The 13,893-nt window shown below is 47.2% G+C and overlaps 2 protein-coding genes across 4 annotated transcripts in view; one reads left to right on the plus strand and one right to left on the minus strand.

Moving 5' to 3' along the window:
- LOC140106063 (uncharacterized) overlaps positions 1-13,893 on the minus strand; it is a 44,230-nt gene that overhangs the window by 7,918 nt on the left and 22,419 nt on the right. The window contains exon 1 of one of the 3 annotated variants that reach the window (XM_072130258.1): positions 1,736-1,873. The exons of 1 other annotated variant lie outside the window; for it this stretch is intronic. The gene's annotated coding sequence lies outside the window, so the exon portion shown is untranslated. Of the gene's footprint in view, positions 1-1,735; positions 1,874-13,893 lie in introns of those variants that run through there. One more of the 3 variants, XM_072130257.1, reaches the window with a different exon arrangement.
- LOC140106114 (gastrula zinc finger protein XlCGF48.2-like) lies at positions 1,858-13,022 on the plus strand. The gene is made up of 5 exons (XM_072130357.1): positions 1,858-2,064; positions 4,581-4,692; positions 4,867-4,998; positions 8,217-8,340; positions 11,540-13,022. Exons 1-5 carry the CDS (start codon positions 2,057-2,059, stop codon positions 12,865-12,867), a joined length of 1,704 nt encoding a protein of 567 aa, XP_071986458.1. The 5' UTR covers positions 1,858-2,056; the 3' UTR covers positions 12,868-13,022.

Here is a 13,893-nt window from a genome sequence, read left to right on the forward strand (position 1 = left end):
GCCTCCTGGTGACAGGTTCCCTTTAAAAAATACACTGATACATTCCCCTGACTCGCTTTCAATGTGGCTTTATGGAGGGCAAAGTTATAAAGTTGAATTATGGTGATCTGAAGGAAACAATTTTTAGCTAAAAGAAGGGCGACAGTCACTAGGGCTCTAGGGGAACCTGTCACTAACTGTAATTGTGAAAAATGTGGTGACCGGTTCCCTTTAAGTGCCGCCATCGCATTTGATGGTAGCACTTACTGGGTTAAAAGTCGTACAATGCAGTGAGCACCCGTTGTGTATGGAGTGGCCTCAGCCGGCGTGCCTGCGCCATACATCTGTGACCGACATGTGACGTAGTTACACCACGCGCCGGTAAGGTTGTAATGTAGTGAGGATGTATGGAGGGGGCTCTGCCGTTACATCTCTGGTGGGGTGGTCCGCTGCCAGCCCCCCCTCAAGGCTCAGCATTGTCCTCTCGTATATCATATAGTGGTCAGGTTGTGGCCGACCTTTCTACACTGCGGAGAGGGGGAGGAGGGGGGGGGGTCATTCCCGATGTCTGCGTTTTCTGTTTATTATACAAGTAATCTCAATAAAATTATTTCAATTTATCACATTATTATCACAGAGCATTGTATTACACCAAAACCAAATGATAGGGATCAGAGTCTCCCCAGTGATAGGGACCAGTAGTCAGGGGGAAGAGTCTCCCCAGTGATAGGGACCAGTAGTCAGGGGGAAGAGTCTCCCCAGTGATAGGGACCAGTAGTCAGGGGGAAGAGTCTCCCCAGTGATAGGGACCAGTAGTCCGGGGGAAGAGTCTCCCCAGTGATAGGGACCAGCAGTCAGGGGGAAGAGTCTCCCCAGTGATAGGGACCAGCAGTCAGGGGGAAGAGTCTCCCCAGTGATAGGGACCAGTAGTCAGGGGGAAGAGTCTCCCCAGTGATAGGGACCAGTAGTCAGGGGGAAGAGTCTCCCCAGTGATAGGGACCAGTAGTCAGGGGGAAGAGTCTCCCCAGTGATAGGGACCAGTAGTCCGGGGGAAGAGTCTCCCCAGTGATAGGGACCAGCAGTCAGGGGGAAGAGTCTCCCCAGTGATAGGGACCAGCAGTCAGGGGGAAGAGTCTCCCCAGTGATAGGGACCAGTAGTCAGGGGGAAGAGTCTCCCCAGTGATAGGGACCAGTAGTCAGGGGGAAGAGTCTCCCCAGTGATAGGGACCAGTAGTCAGGGGGAAGAGTCTCCCCAGTGATAGGGACCAGTAGTCAGGGGGAAGAGTCTCCCCAGTGATAGGGACCAGTAGTCAGGGGGAAGAGTCTCCCCAGTGATAGGGACCAGTAGTCCGGGGAAGAGTCTCCCCAGTGATAGGGACCAGTAGTCGGGGGAAGAGTCTCCCCAGTGATAGGGACCAGTAGTCAGGGGGAAGAGTCTCCCCAGTGATAGGGACCAGTAGTCGGGGGGAAGAGTCTCCCCAGTGATAGGGACCAGTAGTCGGGGGGAAGAGTCTCCCCAGTGATAGGGACCAGTAGTCGGGGGGAAGAGTCTCCCCAGTGATAGGGACCAGTAGTCGGGGGAAGAGTCTCCCCAGTGATAGGGACCAGTAGTCGGGGGAAGAGTCTCCCCAGTGATAGGGACCAGTAGTCGGGGACGGGTCTCCTTCTAGATGGGGAGAAGCCGTGTCTGGTCCGCACTGCACTAGGCCCGCAGTCCCCATCCCCCTCAGGTCTCAGCCCGGTCCTCAGCACTCACCCTTCCGCCTCCTCTCCGCCGCCGCCTGACAATGACTGCGATTATTTAGGTGACAAGCGCTTTTAATTCAACAATTAAACTCCGCCCACCGCAGTCATCGCCTAATGTGGAGTGTGTGACGTCAGCAACAAGTCTATAAACAAGAGGGAAATCGGTTCTCCGTTTAATGTAAAAACTTGTCTCACACGCCTGCCGCCATTTTCCCGGAGCCCACCAGAGGCGAGTGTAGATATAATCTCCTGGGCGGATCACCTGATCACTGATCGCTCTCAAACATGTAATTTACAGGGGTGGACGCTAGAGCGGGTCCCGTCGGATCTTATGTCCCGGCAAGTATAACACAGGGATCTGCGGATACTGGCGGCTGTGTGAGGCCGGGGCAATACAGGAGGCTGCTCCCTACATCCCGACACATGCAGGGACTGGAGCGCAGGAGGTGACCCCTCTCCCAGACCTCCCGACTGTCTAGCGGAACTTTATAACTCCTCCTGCTCATCCATCATCTTCATCACTCCCATACTACTGTCTACAGCCATTGCTGTGTGTCCTTCACGTCTCCTCCATCTCTGCTATCAGCATTAACTTCTTCTATCATCATCATCATCATCATTATCCTCCTCTATATCTGCTCTATCTTCATCATTATCCTCCTCCATATCTCCTCTACCATCATCATTATCCTCCTCCATATCTCCTCTACCATCATCATTATCCTCCTGCATATCTCCTACCCCTCTATCATCATCATTATCCTCCTCCATATCTCCTATATCATCATCATTATCCTCCTCCTCCATATCTCCTACCCCTCTAGCATCATCATCCTCCTCCATATCGCCTCTAGCATCATCATTATCCTCCTCCATATCTCAACCATCATCATTATGTTCCTCTATATCTCCTCTACCATAATCATTATTCTCCTCCATATCTCCTCTACCATCATCATTATCCTCCTTCATATCTCCTACCCCTCTATCATCATTATTGTCCCCAATATATCTTCCTCCTCTATCATCATCATTATCCTCCTCCTCCATATCTCCTATCCCTCTACCATCATCATTATCCTCCTCCATATCTCCTACCATCATCATTATCCTCCTCCATATCTCCTACCCCTCTATCATCATCATTATCCTCCTCCATATCTCTACCATCATCATTATCCTCCTCCATATCTCCTCTACCATAATCATTATCCTCCTCCATATCTCCTACCATCATCATTATCCTCCTCCTCCATATCTCCTACCCCTCTATCATCATCATTATCCTCCTCCATATCTCTACCATCATCATTATCCTCCTCCATATCTCCTACCCCTCTATCATCATCATTATCCTCCTCCATATCTCCTACCCCTCTATCATCATCATTATCCTCCTCCATATCACTACCATCATCATTATCCTCCTCCATCTCTCCTACCCCTCTATCATCATTATTGTCCCCAATATATCTTCCTCCTCTATCATCATCATTATCCTCCTCCTCCATATCTCCTATCTCTCTACCATCATCATTATTCTCCCCCATATCTCCTCTACCATCATCATTATCCTCCTCCATATCTCCTACCCCTCTTTCATCATCATTATCCTCCTCCATATCACTACCATCATCATTATCCTCCTCCATCTCTCCTACCCCTCTATCATCATTATTGTCCCCAATATATCTTTCTCCTCTATCATCATTATCACCTTCCATGTCTCCTCTTTCTCTAATAATAATAACTCTTTATTAATATACTGCACACAGATTACGCAGCGCTGCACACAGCTTGTCAGATCAGTCCCTGTCCCCAATGGGGCTCACAATCGAATCAACCTACCAGTATGTTTTGGAGTGTGGGAGGAAACCGGAGGACCCGGAGGAAACCCACACAAACACAGAGAGAACATATTTCTCTACCATCATCATCATCCTCCACAAGTCTCACTCTAGTCCTGTACTGTTTATCATTAATGTATCTCTATTATATTCACCATCATTATCCTCCTTCATGTCTCCTCTTCCCGCTCTATCATCATCATCCTCCATGTATCCTCTTCTTCTATCATCTCCATAATTATTATCCTCAATATTTAATTATCATCCTCCATAATTATGTCTCCTCCTTCTCTATCATTCACTTCTTTGTCTCCTTATCTATCATCATTCTCCATATCTACTCCTCTATCATCATCATCATCATCATCTGTGCCTTCTCCTTCTCTATCATAAACATCTTACAAATCTCCTCCACCTCCATGTCTCTTCCTCCTCACTGGTTTTCTTGCACCCACAGTATAGTCCATGGGCCGATTCTCAGAAAATTCCTCCTATCACAATCCATCCTGATAAACCAGGGACATCACTCATAGATCCAGGAACCATGACTGTGGTATCTTCTTATATTTCTTATCCATGAGCTCCATCAACTTCCCCACTCCCCCCTCTGCTCCCTTAGCACTCACCACATCCTTCTGCCTGATGTAATCTCACAGTCACAGAGGAAGTTTCAAAATTTGGAGAGAAAAACACTCACCGTCATTGCAACACAGCTCAAACAGAGAGCGAGACCCTCGCTATACTCACACTTCTCTCTTTCTCTCCCCAAATGTTGGCATAGAGGAAGTTTCAGCACACAGTGGGCGGTTGGGTGAATTTCCCTGCACAGTGTAACAGTCTGTGAAGCACAGAGGCACTCATTTAAGGCCCAGAGCCTCATTAGCATAATTCTAAAAGTTGATATTAGTCAACGGTGCCTGGATCTTTGAGTAAGTTTCCCTAGTTTGTCATGATGGATTTGATGGTAGATTTCCTGTAATGCAACTATTTTTTTTCTTGGTTGAGCAGAGCTCTACAAGAAATATCAGCGGATTTATGGAAGATGGAGAAGGATGTGAGGTACATGACCAAAAATATATTAAAACTCACCTTGGAGATCATCTACCTACTGACTGGAGAGGTAAAGGGAATAATAACGGATGATGTCACTACTGTCTAAGGGTCAAAGGGTACATTACTAGGTAAAGGGTACATTACTAGGTAAAGGGTACATTACTAGGTAAAGGGTACATTACTCGTTGTCTTTGCCTCCTAAAAAATTTAAAAATCAGAATAAATCATCTTTACTTTTTAGGATTATGTACCTTCAAAGAATTCCAGAAATCCTGTAACAACTATGATCCCTACCGGGCTGATGTATAGGCAAAGCAATGATGAAAAGATCCGAGATCTCACCAACAAGATCCTGGAGCTGCTGACCGGAGAGGTGAGCGCTGCAGGGGATGCTGGGACATTATATATCAGGGAATGATGGGGCAGATTAATCAATCTCTTTACAATAACATTGGGGCTCATTTACGAAGGGTCCAAACGCTGCACTTTCGTTGGGTTTCCTGAATATTTCCGTTTTGCGCCAAATTGCCCCGGGATTCTGGCGCATCGGCGCCGGCTTGAACGCGACAGAAATCGGGGGGCGTGGCCGTCGGACGAACCGACGGATTCGGACAAACCACAGAATTTAAAAAAGGTTTTGTGTCGCAAGATCTGCACGCACATGCACCAGGAAGAAGAAGGTGAACTCCGGCGGAGCTCGGACGCACGATCTTAGTGAATCACGCTGGACCCGAATCCTCGTTGGAAAACGCACCGCGGGATCGCAATGGGACCGGGTAAGTAAATCTGCCCCATTATATTGTAATTTAACATGATGATGTAATCCCTGAGTTGTGCCTGAAGGCAGAATAATCAATCACTGCACCATCCCCCAGCTGCTGTCTATGAGTGATCCGGCACAGGTTGATTAGTCATGTCTTGTCTAACTCATGATTGAGCTCCATATGTAATGCGTTTATGTAGGCAGCCATGCTGACCCAGCTTTCCCAAGGTCCTGAATGTTCCTCAAAAACCACTCAGCTCAGGGATTGACCAAAATATGATCCTGCATCAGTGTAGCTACAGCATTCATTCATAATGCATCACATCACAAGGTAGATTTCCTTTACCCCCCATCTACTGCAGATCCTCTTATCCCCACCTGATTGCTGATGGCTATTGTGTCCTGGGGACTGGCACGTCTGGTTGCTTTGTATATGTGGACCCCGGGTTGGTCCTGCATGACCAACCTAACTGTGCTCTGCCTATTAATTGGAACCTGTCACCATGTAAAAATGACCTACCTGATGACAGGTTCAGCTTTCCAGGGAAAAGTCAGTGCACCAGGATTCAGGTTTATACTAAACCAACTAATAGGAGATGTAAATTACAACTAGATACATTGGGTCCGAAAAGTATTCAGACCCCTTTAAATGTTTTTTTACTCTTTGTTTCATTGCAGCCAATTGGTAAGATCAAAAAAAGTAATTTTTTTGCTCAGTAATGTGCCCTCTGCCCCCATCCTGGCAAAAAAAAATGAAATATAGATATTTTTGCTAATTTATTAAACAAAAAAAAATGTAAATCTGACATGATAAGGTGATAAGTATTCAGCCCCGGTGATAAGTATTCAGCCCCCGGTGATGAGTATTCAGCCCCCGGTGATGAGTATTCAGCCCCCGGTGATGAGTATTCAGCCCCCGGTGATGCGTATTCAGCCCCCGGTGATGCGTATTCAGCCCCCGGTGATGAGTATTCAGCCCCCGGTGATGAGTATTCAGCCCCCGGTGATGAGTATTCAGCCCCCGGTGATTGATGAGTATTCGGCCCCCGGTGATTGATGAGTGTTCGGCCCCCGGTGATGGATGAGTGTTCGGCCCCCGGTGATGGATGAGTGTTCGGCCCCCGGTGATGGATGAGTGTTCGGCCCCCGGTGATGGATGAGTGTTCGGCCCCCGGTGATGGATGAGTGTTCGGCCCCCGGTGATGGATGAGTGTTCGGCCCCCGGTGATGGATGAGTGTTCGGCCCCCGGTGATGGATGAGTGTTCGGCCCCCGGTGATGGATGAGTGTTCGGCCCCCGGTGATGGATGAGTGTTCGGCCCCCGGTGATGGATGAGTGTTCGGCCCCCGGTGATGGATGAGTGTTCGGCCCCCGGTGATGGATGAGTGTTCGGCCCCCGGTGATGGATGAGTGTTCGGCCCCCGGTGATGGATGAGTGTTCGGCCCCCGGTGATGGATGAGTGTTCGGCCCCCGGTGATGGATGAGTGTTCGGCCCCCGGTGATGGATGAGTGTTCGGCCCCCGGTGATTGATGAGTGTTCGGCCCCCGGTGATTGATGAGTATTCGGCCCCCGGTGATTGATGAGTATTCGGCCCCCGGTGATGAATATTCGGCCCCGGTGATTGATGAGTATTCGGCCCCCGGTGATGAGTATCAGCAGCTCATTAGCAGCTTTGGAGCTGGTGCAGCCAGGAGTCTTCTTGGAAGTTTCTCCCCCTGGATTTGGTGATCCTCTTCCTTCTCCAGGTTCCTCAGGTTGGATAGTAAAAGGTGGCAGAAGCCATTCTTAGGTCTCTCCAGAGATCCAGGTTAGGTCTCTCCATTGGGTTTAGGTCCGGGCTCTGGTTGGGCCGGTCAGGAATGGTCACAGAGATGTTCTGAAGCCTCTGCTGTGTTATTTTAGCTCTGAGCTTAGGGTCATTGTCTTGTTGGAAGGTTCGGCCCAGTCTGAGGTCCAGAGTATCTGGAAGAGGTTTCCATCCAGGATATCTCTGTACTTGGCTACATTTATCTTTCCTCAACCGCTAAGTTTTAACACCAAAAAGTCCAATATTCATCTTATCAGAGCAGTGAATCTTATGTGTTGTGCACACTGTATGCGGCTTTCATGTGTCTTACACTGAGGAGAAGCTTCCAGACTCTGCCATAAAGCCCCAAATGCTAGAGGCTGCAGTGATAGGAGACTCCCATCTCCCTACTGCAGCTCTGGAGCTCAGATACAGTGATCTAGGGGGTTTTCTTTACCTCTGACCAAGCCTCTTCTCCCACAATTGCTTCGTTTGGCTGGACAGCCAGGTTCGAGGAAGAGATGTGGTTGTCCCAAACTTCTTCCATTTTAGGATTATGGAGGCCACTGTGCCACTGTAACCTTGTCCAGATCTGTGCCTTGCAACACTTCCGTCTCTGAGCTCCTTGTGCAGTTCCTTAGACCTCATGATTCTCATGGGCTCTGACATGCACTGTGAGCTTTGAGGTCCTATATAGACAGGTGTGTGCCTTTCCTAATCAAGTCCAATCAGTTTAATTATGGATTCCAATGAAGGAGTAGAACCATCTCAAGGAGGATCAGAAGGAAATGAACAGCATGCCAGTTAAATATGAGAGTCACGGCAAAGAATCTGAATGCTTGTGACCATGTGATATTTCAGTTTTTTTGGGGCCAGAGTGTACATTAATGAGCAAAAAAAAAAAAATACTTTCTATACCCACTGTATCATTCAGCAGCATACACTTTGATGAATCTGAATGGGCATAAGACTGTGTAGTCTAACTGTATACTGTACAGTACAATGTGTCTGGATGATGACTGTGTCATTGTGTGTGTCAGGTTCCTATAAGGTGTCATGATGTCTCCATCTATTTCTCCATGGAGGAGTGGGAGTATATAGAAGGACATAAGGATCAGTACAAGGATGTCATGACGGTGGACCACCAGCCCCTCACATCACCAGGTAAGATTAGGATTTTCTTATCTACAATGTGAGGATAAGTGATCTGAATGACTTTAATGGATTGTCCAAAGTATATCATTACTTAGGATAGGGGTAAACTAGCTAATCGGTGAGGGTCCGATAGCTGGGACCCTCACCAACCAGGAGAATGGGACGCTCGGCTCTCCAGAGAATGGGGATCCCTTTCCCAATAATGGGTGGAACAGCAGGACGCCCATGCACCCTGCCACTTCATTCACTGTCTGTGGAAGTGGTAGGTGATAGATAAGCGCTCTGCTCTTCCCATACAAGTGAATGGAGGTGCAGGACGAGCATGCTCGCCCTACTGCTCAACCCATTATCGATAAGCGCTCTGCTCTTCCCATACAAGTGAATGGAGGTGCAGGACGAGCATGCTCGCCCTACTGCTCAACCCATTATCGATAAGCGCTCTGCTCTTCCCATACAAGTGAAAGGAGGTGCAGGACGAGCATGCTCGCCCTACTGCTCAACCCATCAGTGAGAAGCCAGTTCTTCAGATTGCAATGGTACCATTCTCCTAATCACTGGGGTTCCCCACACCAGGCCCGTGTCTTCAACCAGGAGGAGTGGGAGACTGCCCATAACGCTACCGGGTGGAGGAAACCGGGCAGTAGCAACCACACACCGCCCCAGAACAAATAAAAACCAACTCCGTGCTCACCTTCTGGCGCTCCCCGCAGCACCTCTTTGCTCCTGGATGCCTCAGCAGTCGCACGGGCGGGTCTGTGCCATCATCATAGTGTGTGCTGCTGCGGAGGATTCCAGGAGAGAAGAGGAGCCGCGGGAAGCCCCGGAAGGTCAGTACTGAGTTTCTTTTTTTATGTGTTGGTGGCAGTGTGCTGGCTACCTATATACTTGGGGGATATTGTGCTGGCTACCTATATACTGAGGGGGCAGTGTGCTGGCTACCTATATACCAGAGGGGCAGCGTGCTGGCTACCTGAATACTGCAGGGAGGCTGTGTTTTGGCTAGCTCTATACTGGTGGTGGTGGTGGGGTCATATGCTGCGTACCTGTGTACTGGGAGGGAGAGTGCACTGGGTATCTGTATACTGTAAGGGGGCAATGTGCTGCGTACCTGTATACTGGAGGGGGGGATTTGCACTGGTTATCTGTATACAGGAGGGCATTGTGCTGGGTACCTGTATACTAGGACTTGCCCCTAGTGCTGTGTTTCTGTGTGATGCTTGGTTCTAGTACTGTATTTATGTATTGAACTCCATACCGGTGCTATATTTATGTACTAAACTTTGTTCTGATCAAGTAGATATGTAAATTTCCATTATAATAATTAATGACAGACACGTTATTATAATTCAAAAGACACTGGGCTGTATACACTATAATCCATACATAAATGCATATCTCTAATATTTTTGATTGGGTGGGGGTCTGTCTATTATAAAATCGGGGTACATTGTATATATTTACATGACCTTGGGGGTGGGGGGGGGATTTTTTTGAAATTCTCCCTGTACAGCAAAGTACCTGGAAACTGCCCTGCTCAGCAGTTTAGGGGATAACCTACGGCTACACCCATCAGTGAGAAGCCTCCAGATTGCAATATTCTCCTGATTATTGGGGTTCCCAGCTGTCCACCGAATAGGGGATAACTTAAATACTTGGGACAAACCCATGTCAGTGATATTTGTAAGTGTATATTGTTAGATGTAGAACTTTGATAGTTTGGGTCACTATTTTTGAAACCTAGATATTATAATCCTTCTAACCTTGTGGGCATATATGCGCATCTAGTGGCCAATTTGGGTAACTAGGGTAAGTTGTCTATATCTCCAGTTTGTCTTGCAATGCTGTACCCGAAACAGAAGCTAAATTTGGCTTTAAAGGGAACCTGTCGGCACATTTGTACATATACAGCCAGTGACAGGTTCCTATAGAGCTCTTTTAACTGGAGATGATGTCACTCTGATCACATACATGGTGTACAGTTTGCTATTCTTAGAAGGCTGAGAGACCTGCAATGATGTCACACAAGGCACAATATTTCCCACCTGTACATAGCGCTTTATATGTCTGTAGTTGAATATTAGCAGACCGTCCCTAAGTAAAAGAAGGCAAAGGAGTAATTTGAGGAGACACAGAGGTGTCAGTCAGAATAAGGGGGCGTGGTCCACTGCCAGCCTGAGAGAGAGAAGAGTCAGTAGTACCAGAGATGAGTCATAAAAGCTCATTTGCATATCAGAAAACCATCTGTTATTAAGCTACAATGCCCCACTGGCAGCTAATTTAAGGTGATATAAGGAGTCCATAACTGTCCAGCTTTCCTATCCATAACACCAGAGTAAAGAAACGTGGTGGAGGGTGTCCATGGCGTGAATACTAGTGTATGCCAAGGCACAGAATTTCCTTCTCCTAAGGACTGGTGTGTAATGTGTGCTGCCTGGTTGGTCTGTCTGGTTTGTAACCTCTGCTTCCGTTATCTTCTGACCGCTAGGTAAGAATGGCGTAGCTATCCTGCTTCTCACCATCCTATAATACATTCCCATGAAAAGTCTGCCAACTAAGCAAAACGCCTGTATTTGGAAGCATAATAGAGACATGCATATGATTTCCCCCAAAGAGGGTACCGAAAAGTAGCTTGTGGGAGCTGATTTAACATGCGTCGAAATAAGCATTTTTATTCTTTCTTGTGGCGAAACTCAGTGGGGCAGACATATCAAAAATGCATTTGGGCCCTATTCTCGGAGGTTTGGGCCCTATTCTCGGAGGTTTGGGCCCTATTCTCGGAGGTTTGGGCCCTATTCTCGCAGGTTTGGGCCCTATTCTCGCAGGTTTGGGCCCTATTCTCACAGGTTTGGGCCCTATTCTCGCAGCTTTGGGCCCTATTCTCGCAGCTTTGGGCCCTATTCTCGCAGCTTTGGGCCCTATTCTTGCAGCTTTGGGCCCTATTCTTGCATGTTTGATTTTTACAGCTTTTAAATGTGACATCTCCTTAATTCTTTGGGTCAGTAAGATCACGTGGATACTAAATTTATAGAGGTTTATTGTGTTTTAATACTTTTAAAAAAAACTTAAAACCTTCTGTGCAACAAAAATGATAACTCTGCCACAACTAAACCCTGGCAGAATTCTGAATGTGTGAATATGGTCCTAAGATATAGTACTATGTAGACGTGTGCATAGTATCTAAATGACTACTTCTTGATTTGTCTTTCAGATGTCCTACAGACCACAGATATAGGGCCAGGATCTTCCAGGCCTCATTCTTCACTGGATTCTATGCATGATCACAGTAAATCCCTTAATAACGAGGCAGCAAATCTACCATCAAACGAACCAATTATAATCGAGAACATTGTGGAGACTCCACCTTTATGTGAAGAAGTCATTTACACCAAAGATCCCCAATACTTATCTGTTCTTGTTCGTAAGGAACCAGCTGGTTTGGTCTCAGCGTCTGACATTCTCACACATTATACCCCACAAGACTCATTAACTTGTATTAGGAAGGACTTAGGATCATGGAATCGTGAAGATATCTTCAGCGCAATTTCGCCCTCCGCTCCTACTTCTACACTTAAGGAGGAATCGTTCTCACGTGACGAAGATCATCCACTAAAACATCAGCTACCTGACACCAGACAAGAGAAACCCGCTTCCTATGAGCAGAATATCAGCCCTAGGTCTTCCAATGTTGATGTTGTACATCATCTATCCTCTGATGGTGATTATATCACATACTACCTTCAAAATAAACCAGACGAAAGACTCTTCTTCTGCTCCGAATGTGGCAAAAGCTTCAATCGGAATTCACACCTTGTCAGCCATCAGAGAAGCCACACGGGAGAAAAGCCCTACTCATGTCCTGAATGCGGTAAGTGTTTCTTGAGGAGTTCACATTTGGTCAGACATAAGAGAATCCACACGGGGGAAAAACCTCATTCGTGCTCAGAGTGTGGGAAACGTTTCATCACAACGTCGGATCTGCTGATACATCGGAGAACCCACACAGGAGAAAGGCCCTATCACTGCTCCGAATGTGGGAAGAGCTTCGTCTGTAATTCGGTTCTCATCAAACATCGGAGAACTCACACCGGAGAGAAGCGACATTGCTGTCCGGATTGTGGCAAGTGTTTTTCCACCAACGCCTATCTTGTCGTCCACCAGAGAATCCACACGGGAGAGAAGCCCTTTTCATGTTCGGAGTGCGGAAAGAGTTTTACTTGTAATTCGGTCCTTACCAAACACCAGAAGATCCACGCAGAAAGAAAGAAGGAAGCTGAACTTGAGAGACGTAAGGAAAGTCAGACCAGACAAAAGCTCTATTGTTGCAGTCATTGCGGAGGCGTTTTTACAAATAACACACAATTTTTAAACCACCAGAAAATTCATTTTAGGGAAGAATGTTCCGAGCCACCAATCGACAGACGCCAACCCGGTCACCAAGGAAAGAAAACGCACATTTGTTGGGACTGCGGGAAATGTTTCACTAATGAAAGAAATCTTGTCCTGCATCAGAGACGACACGGAGGAGAGAAGACCTGAGTGTATGCAGTGTATGGATAGAGGCCAACTAGACATGAACTCATCTAACTCCTTCACGGGTTCTGTATTTTTGTACGATTTATACTAGATTTTTCCTCAATAAATTTTTCAAAAATATTTCATAGAAATAATAAAATGATATCTGTAATGGAGAATCCCTTGTAATCATACATTTATGAAATACTGTATTTTTCAGATTATAAGACTCACTTATTAGCAAGAATATGTCTTGCTAAAAAGTACCTGCATCTTATAGTCTGAAGTCAGAAGGATTCGGCACTGCCAGACCCTCCTGACCCTTGTCCTGAAGATTGGTGACGGGCTGACAAAGCATCCCCCCCCCCCCCCCCATCTCTAAGAGAGCAGGACCTCTGCACCGCTCTCTTCCTGAATGTCCCAACATGAGTATCTTATCTAAAGCAGCTGCATCTTATAGTCTGAAGGATTCGGCACTGCCAGACCCTCCTGACCCTTGTCCTGAAGATTGGTGAAGGGCTGACAAAGCATTTCTTCAATCTCTAAGAGAGCAGGACCTCTGCACCGCTCTCTTCCTGAATGTCCCAACATGAGTATCTTATCTAAAGTACCTGCATCTTATAGTCTGAAGGATTCGGCACTGCCAGACCCTCCTGACCTTTGTCCTGAAGATTGGTGAAAGGCTGACAAAGCATTCCCCCCCCATTTCTCTAAGAGAGCAGGACCTCTGCACCGCTCTCTTTCTGAATGTCCCAACATGAGTATCTAATCTAAAGCAGCTGCATCTTATAGTCTGAAGGATTCGGCACTGCCATACCCTCCTGACCTTTGTCCTGAAGATTGGTGACGGGCATGACAAAGCATCCCCCCCCCCCCCCATCTCTAAGAGAGCAGGACCTCTGCACCGCTCTCTTCCTGAATGTCCCAACATGAGTATTAGCTGTTTCTTCCCACGGACAGGCAATTGCCCTGGGCGCCCCCTGGTGAGATAAAAGGGGGGGGGGGCACAGGCAACAGGACATCCCCCAGTAAATTAAAAAAAACAGTAAA

This window comes from Engystomops pustulosus, chromosome 11, assembly GCF_040894005.1.
Source record: "Engystomops pustulosus chromosome 11, aEngPut4.maternal, whole genome shotgun sequence".
Lineage (NCBI taxonomy): Eukaryota > Metazoa > Chordata > Amphibia > Anura > Leptodactylidae > Engystomops > Engystomops pustulosus.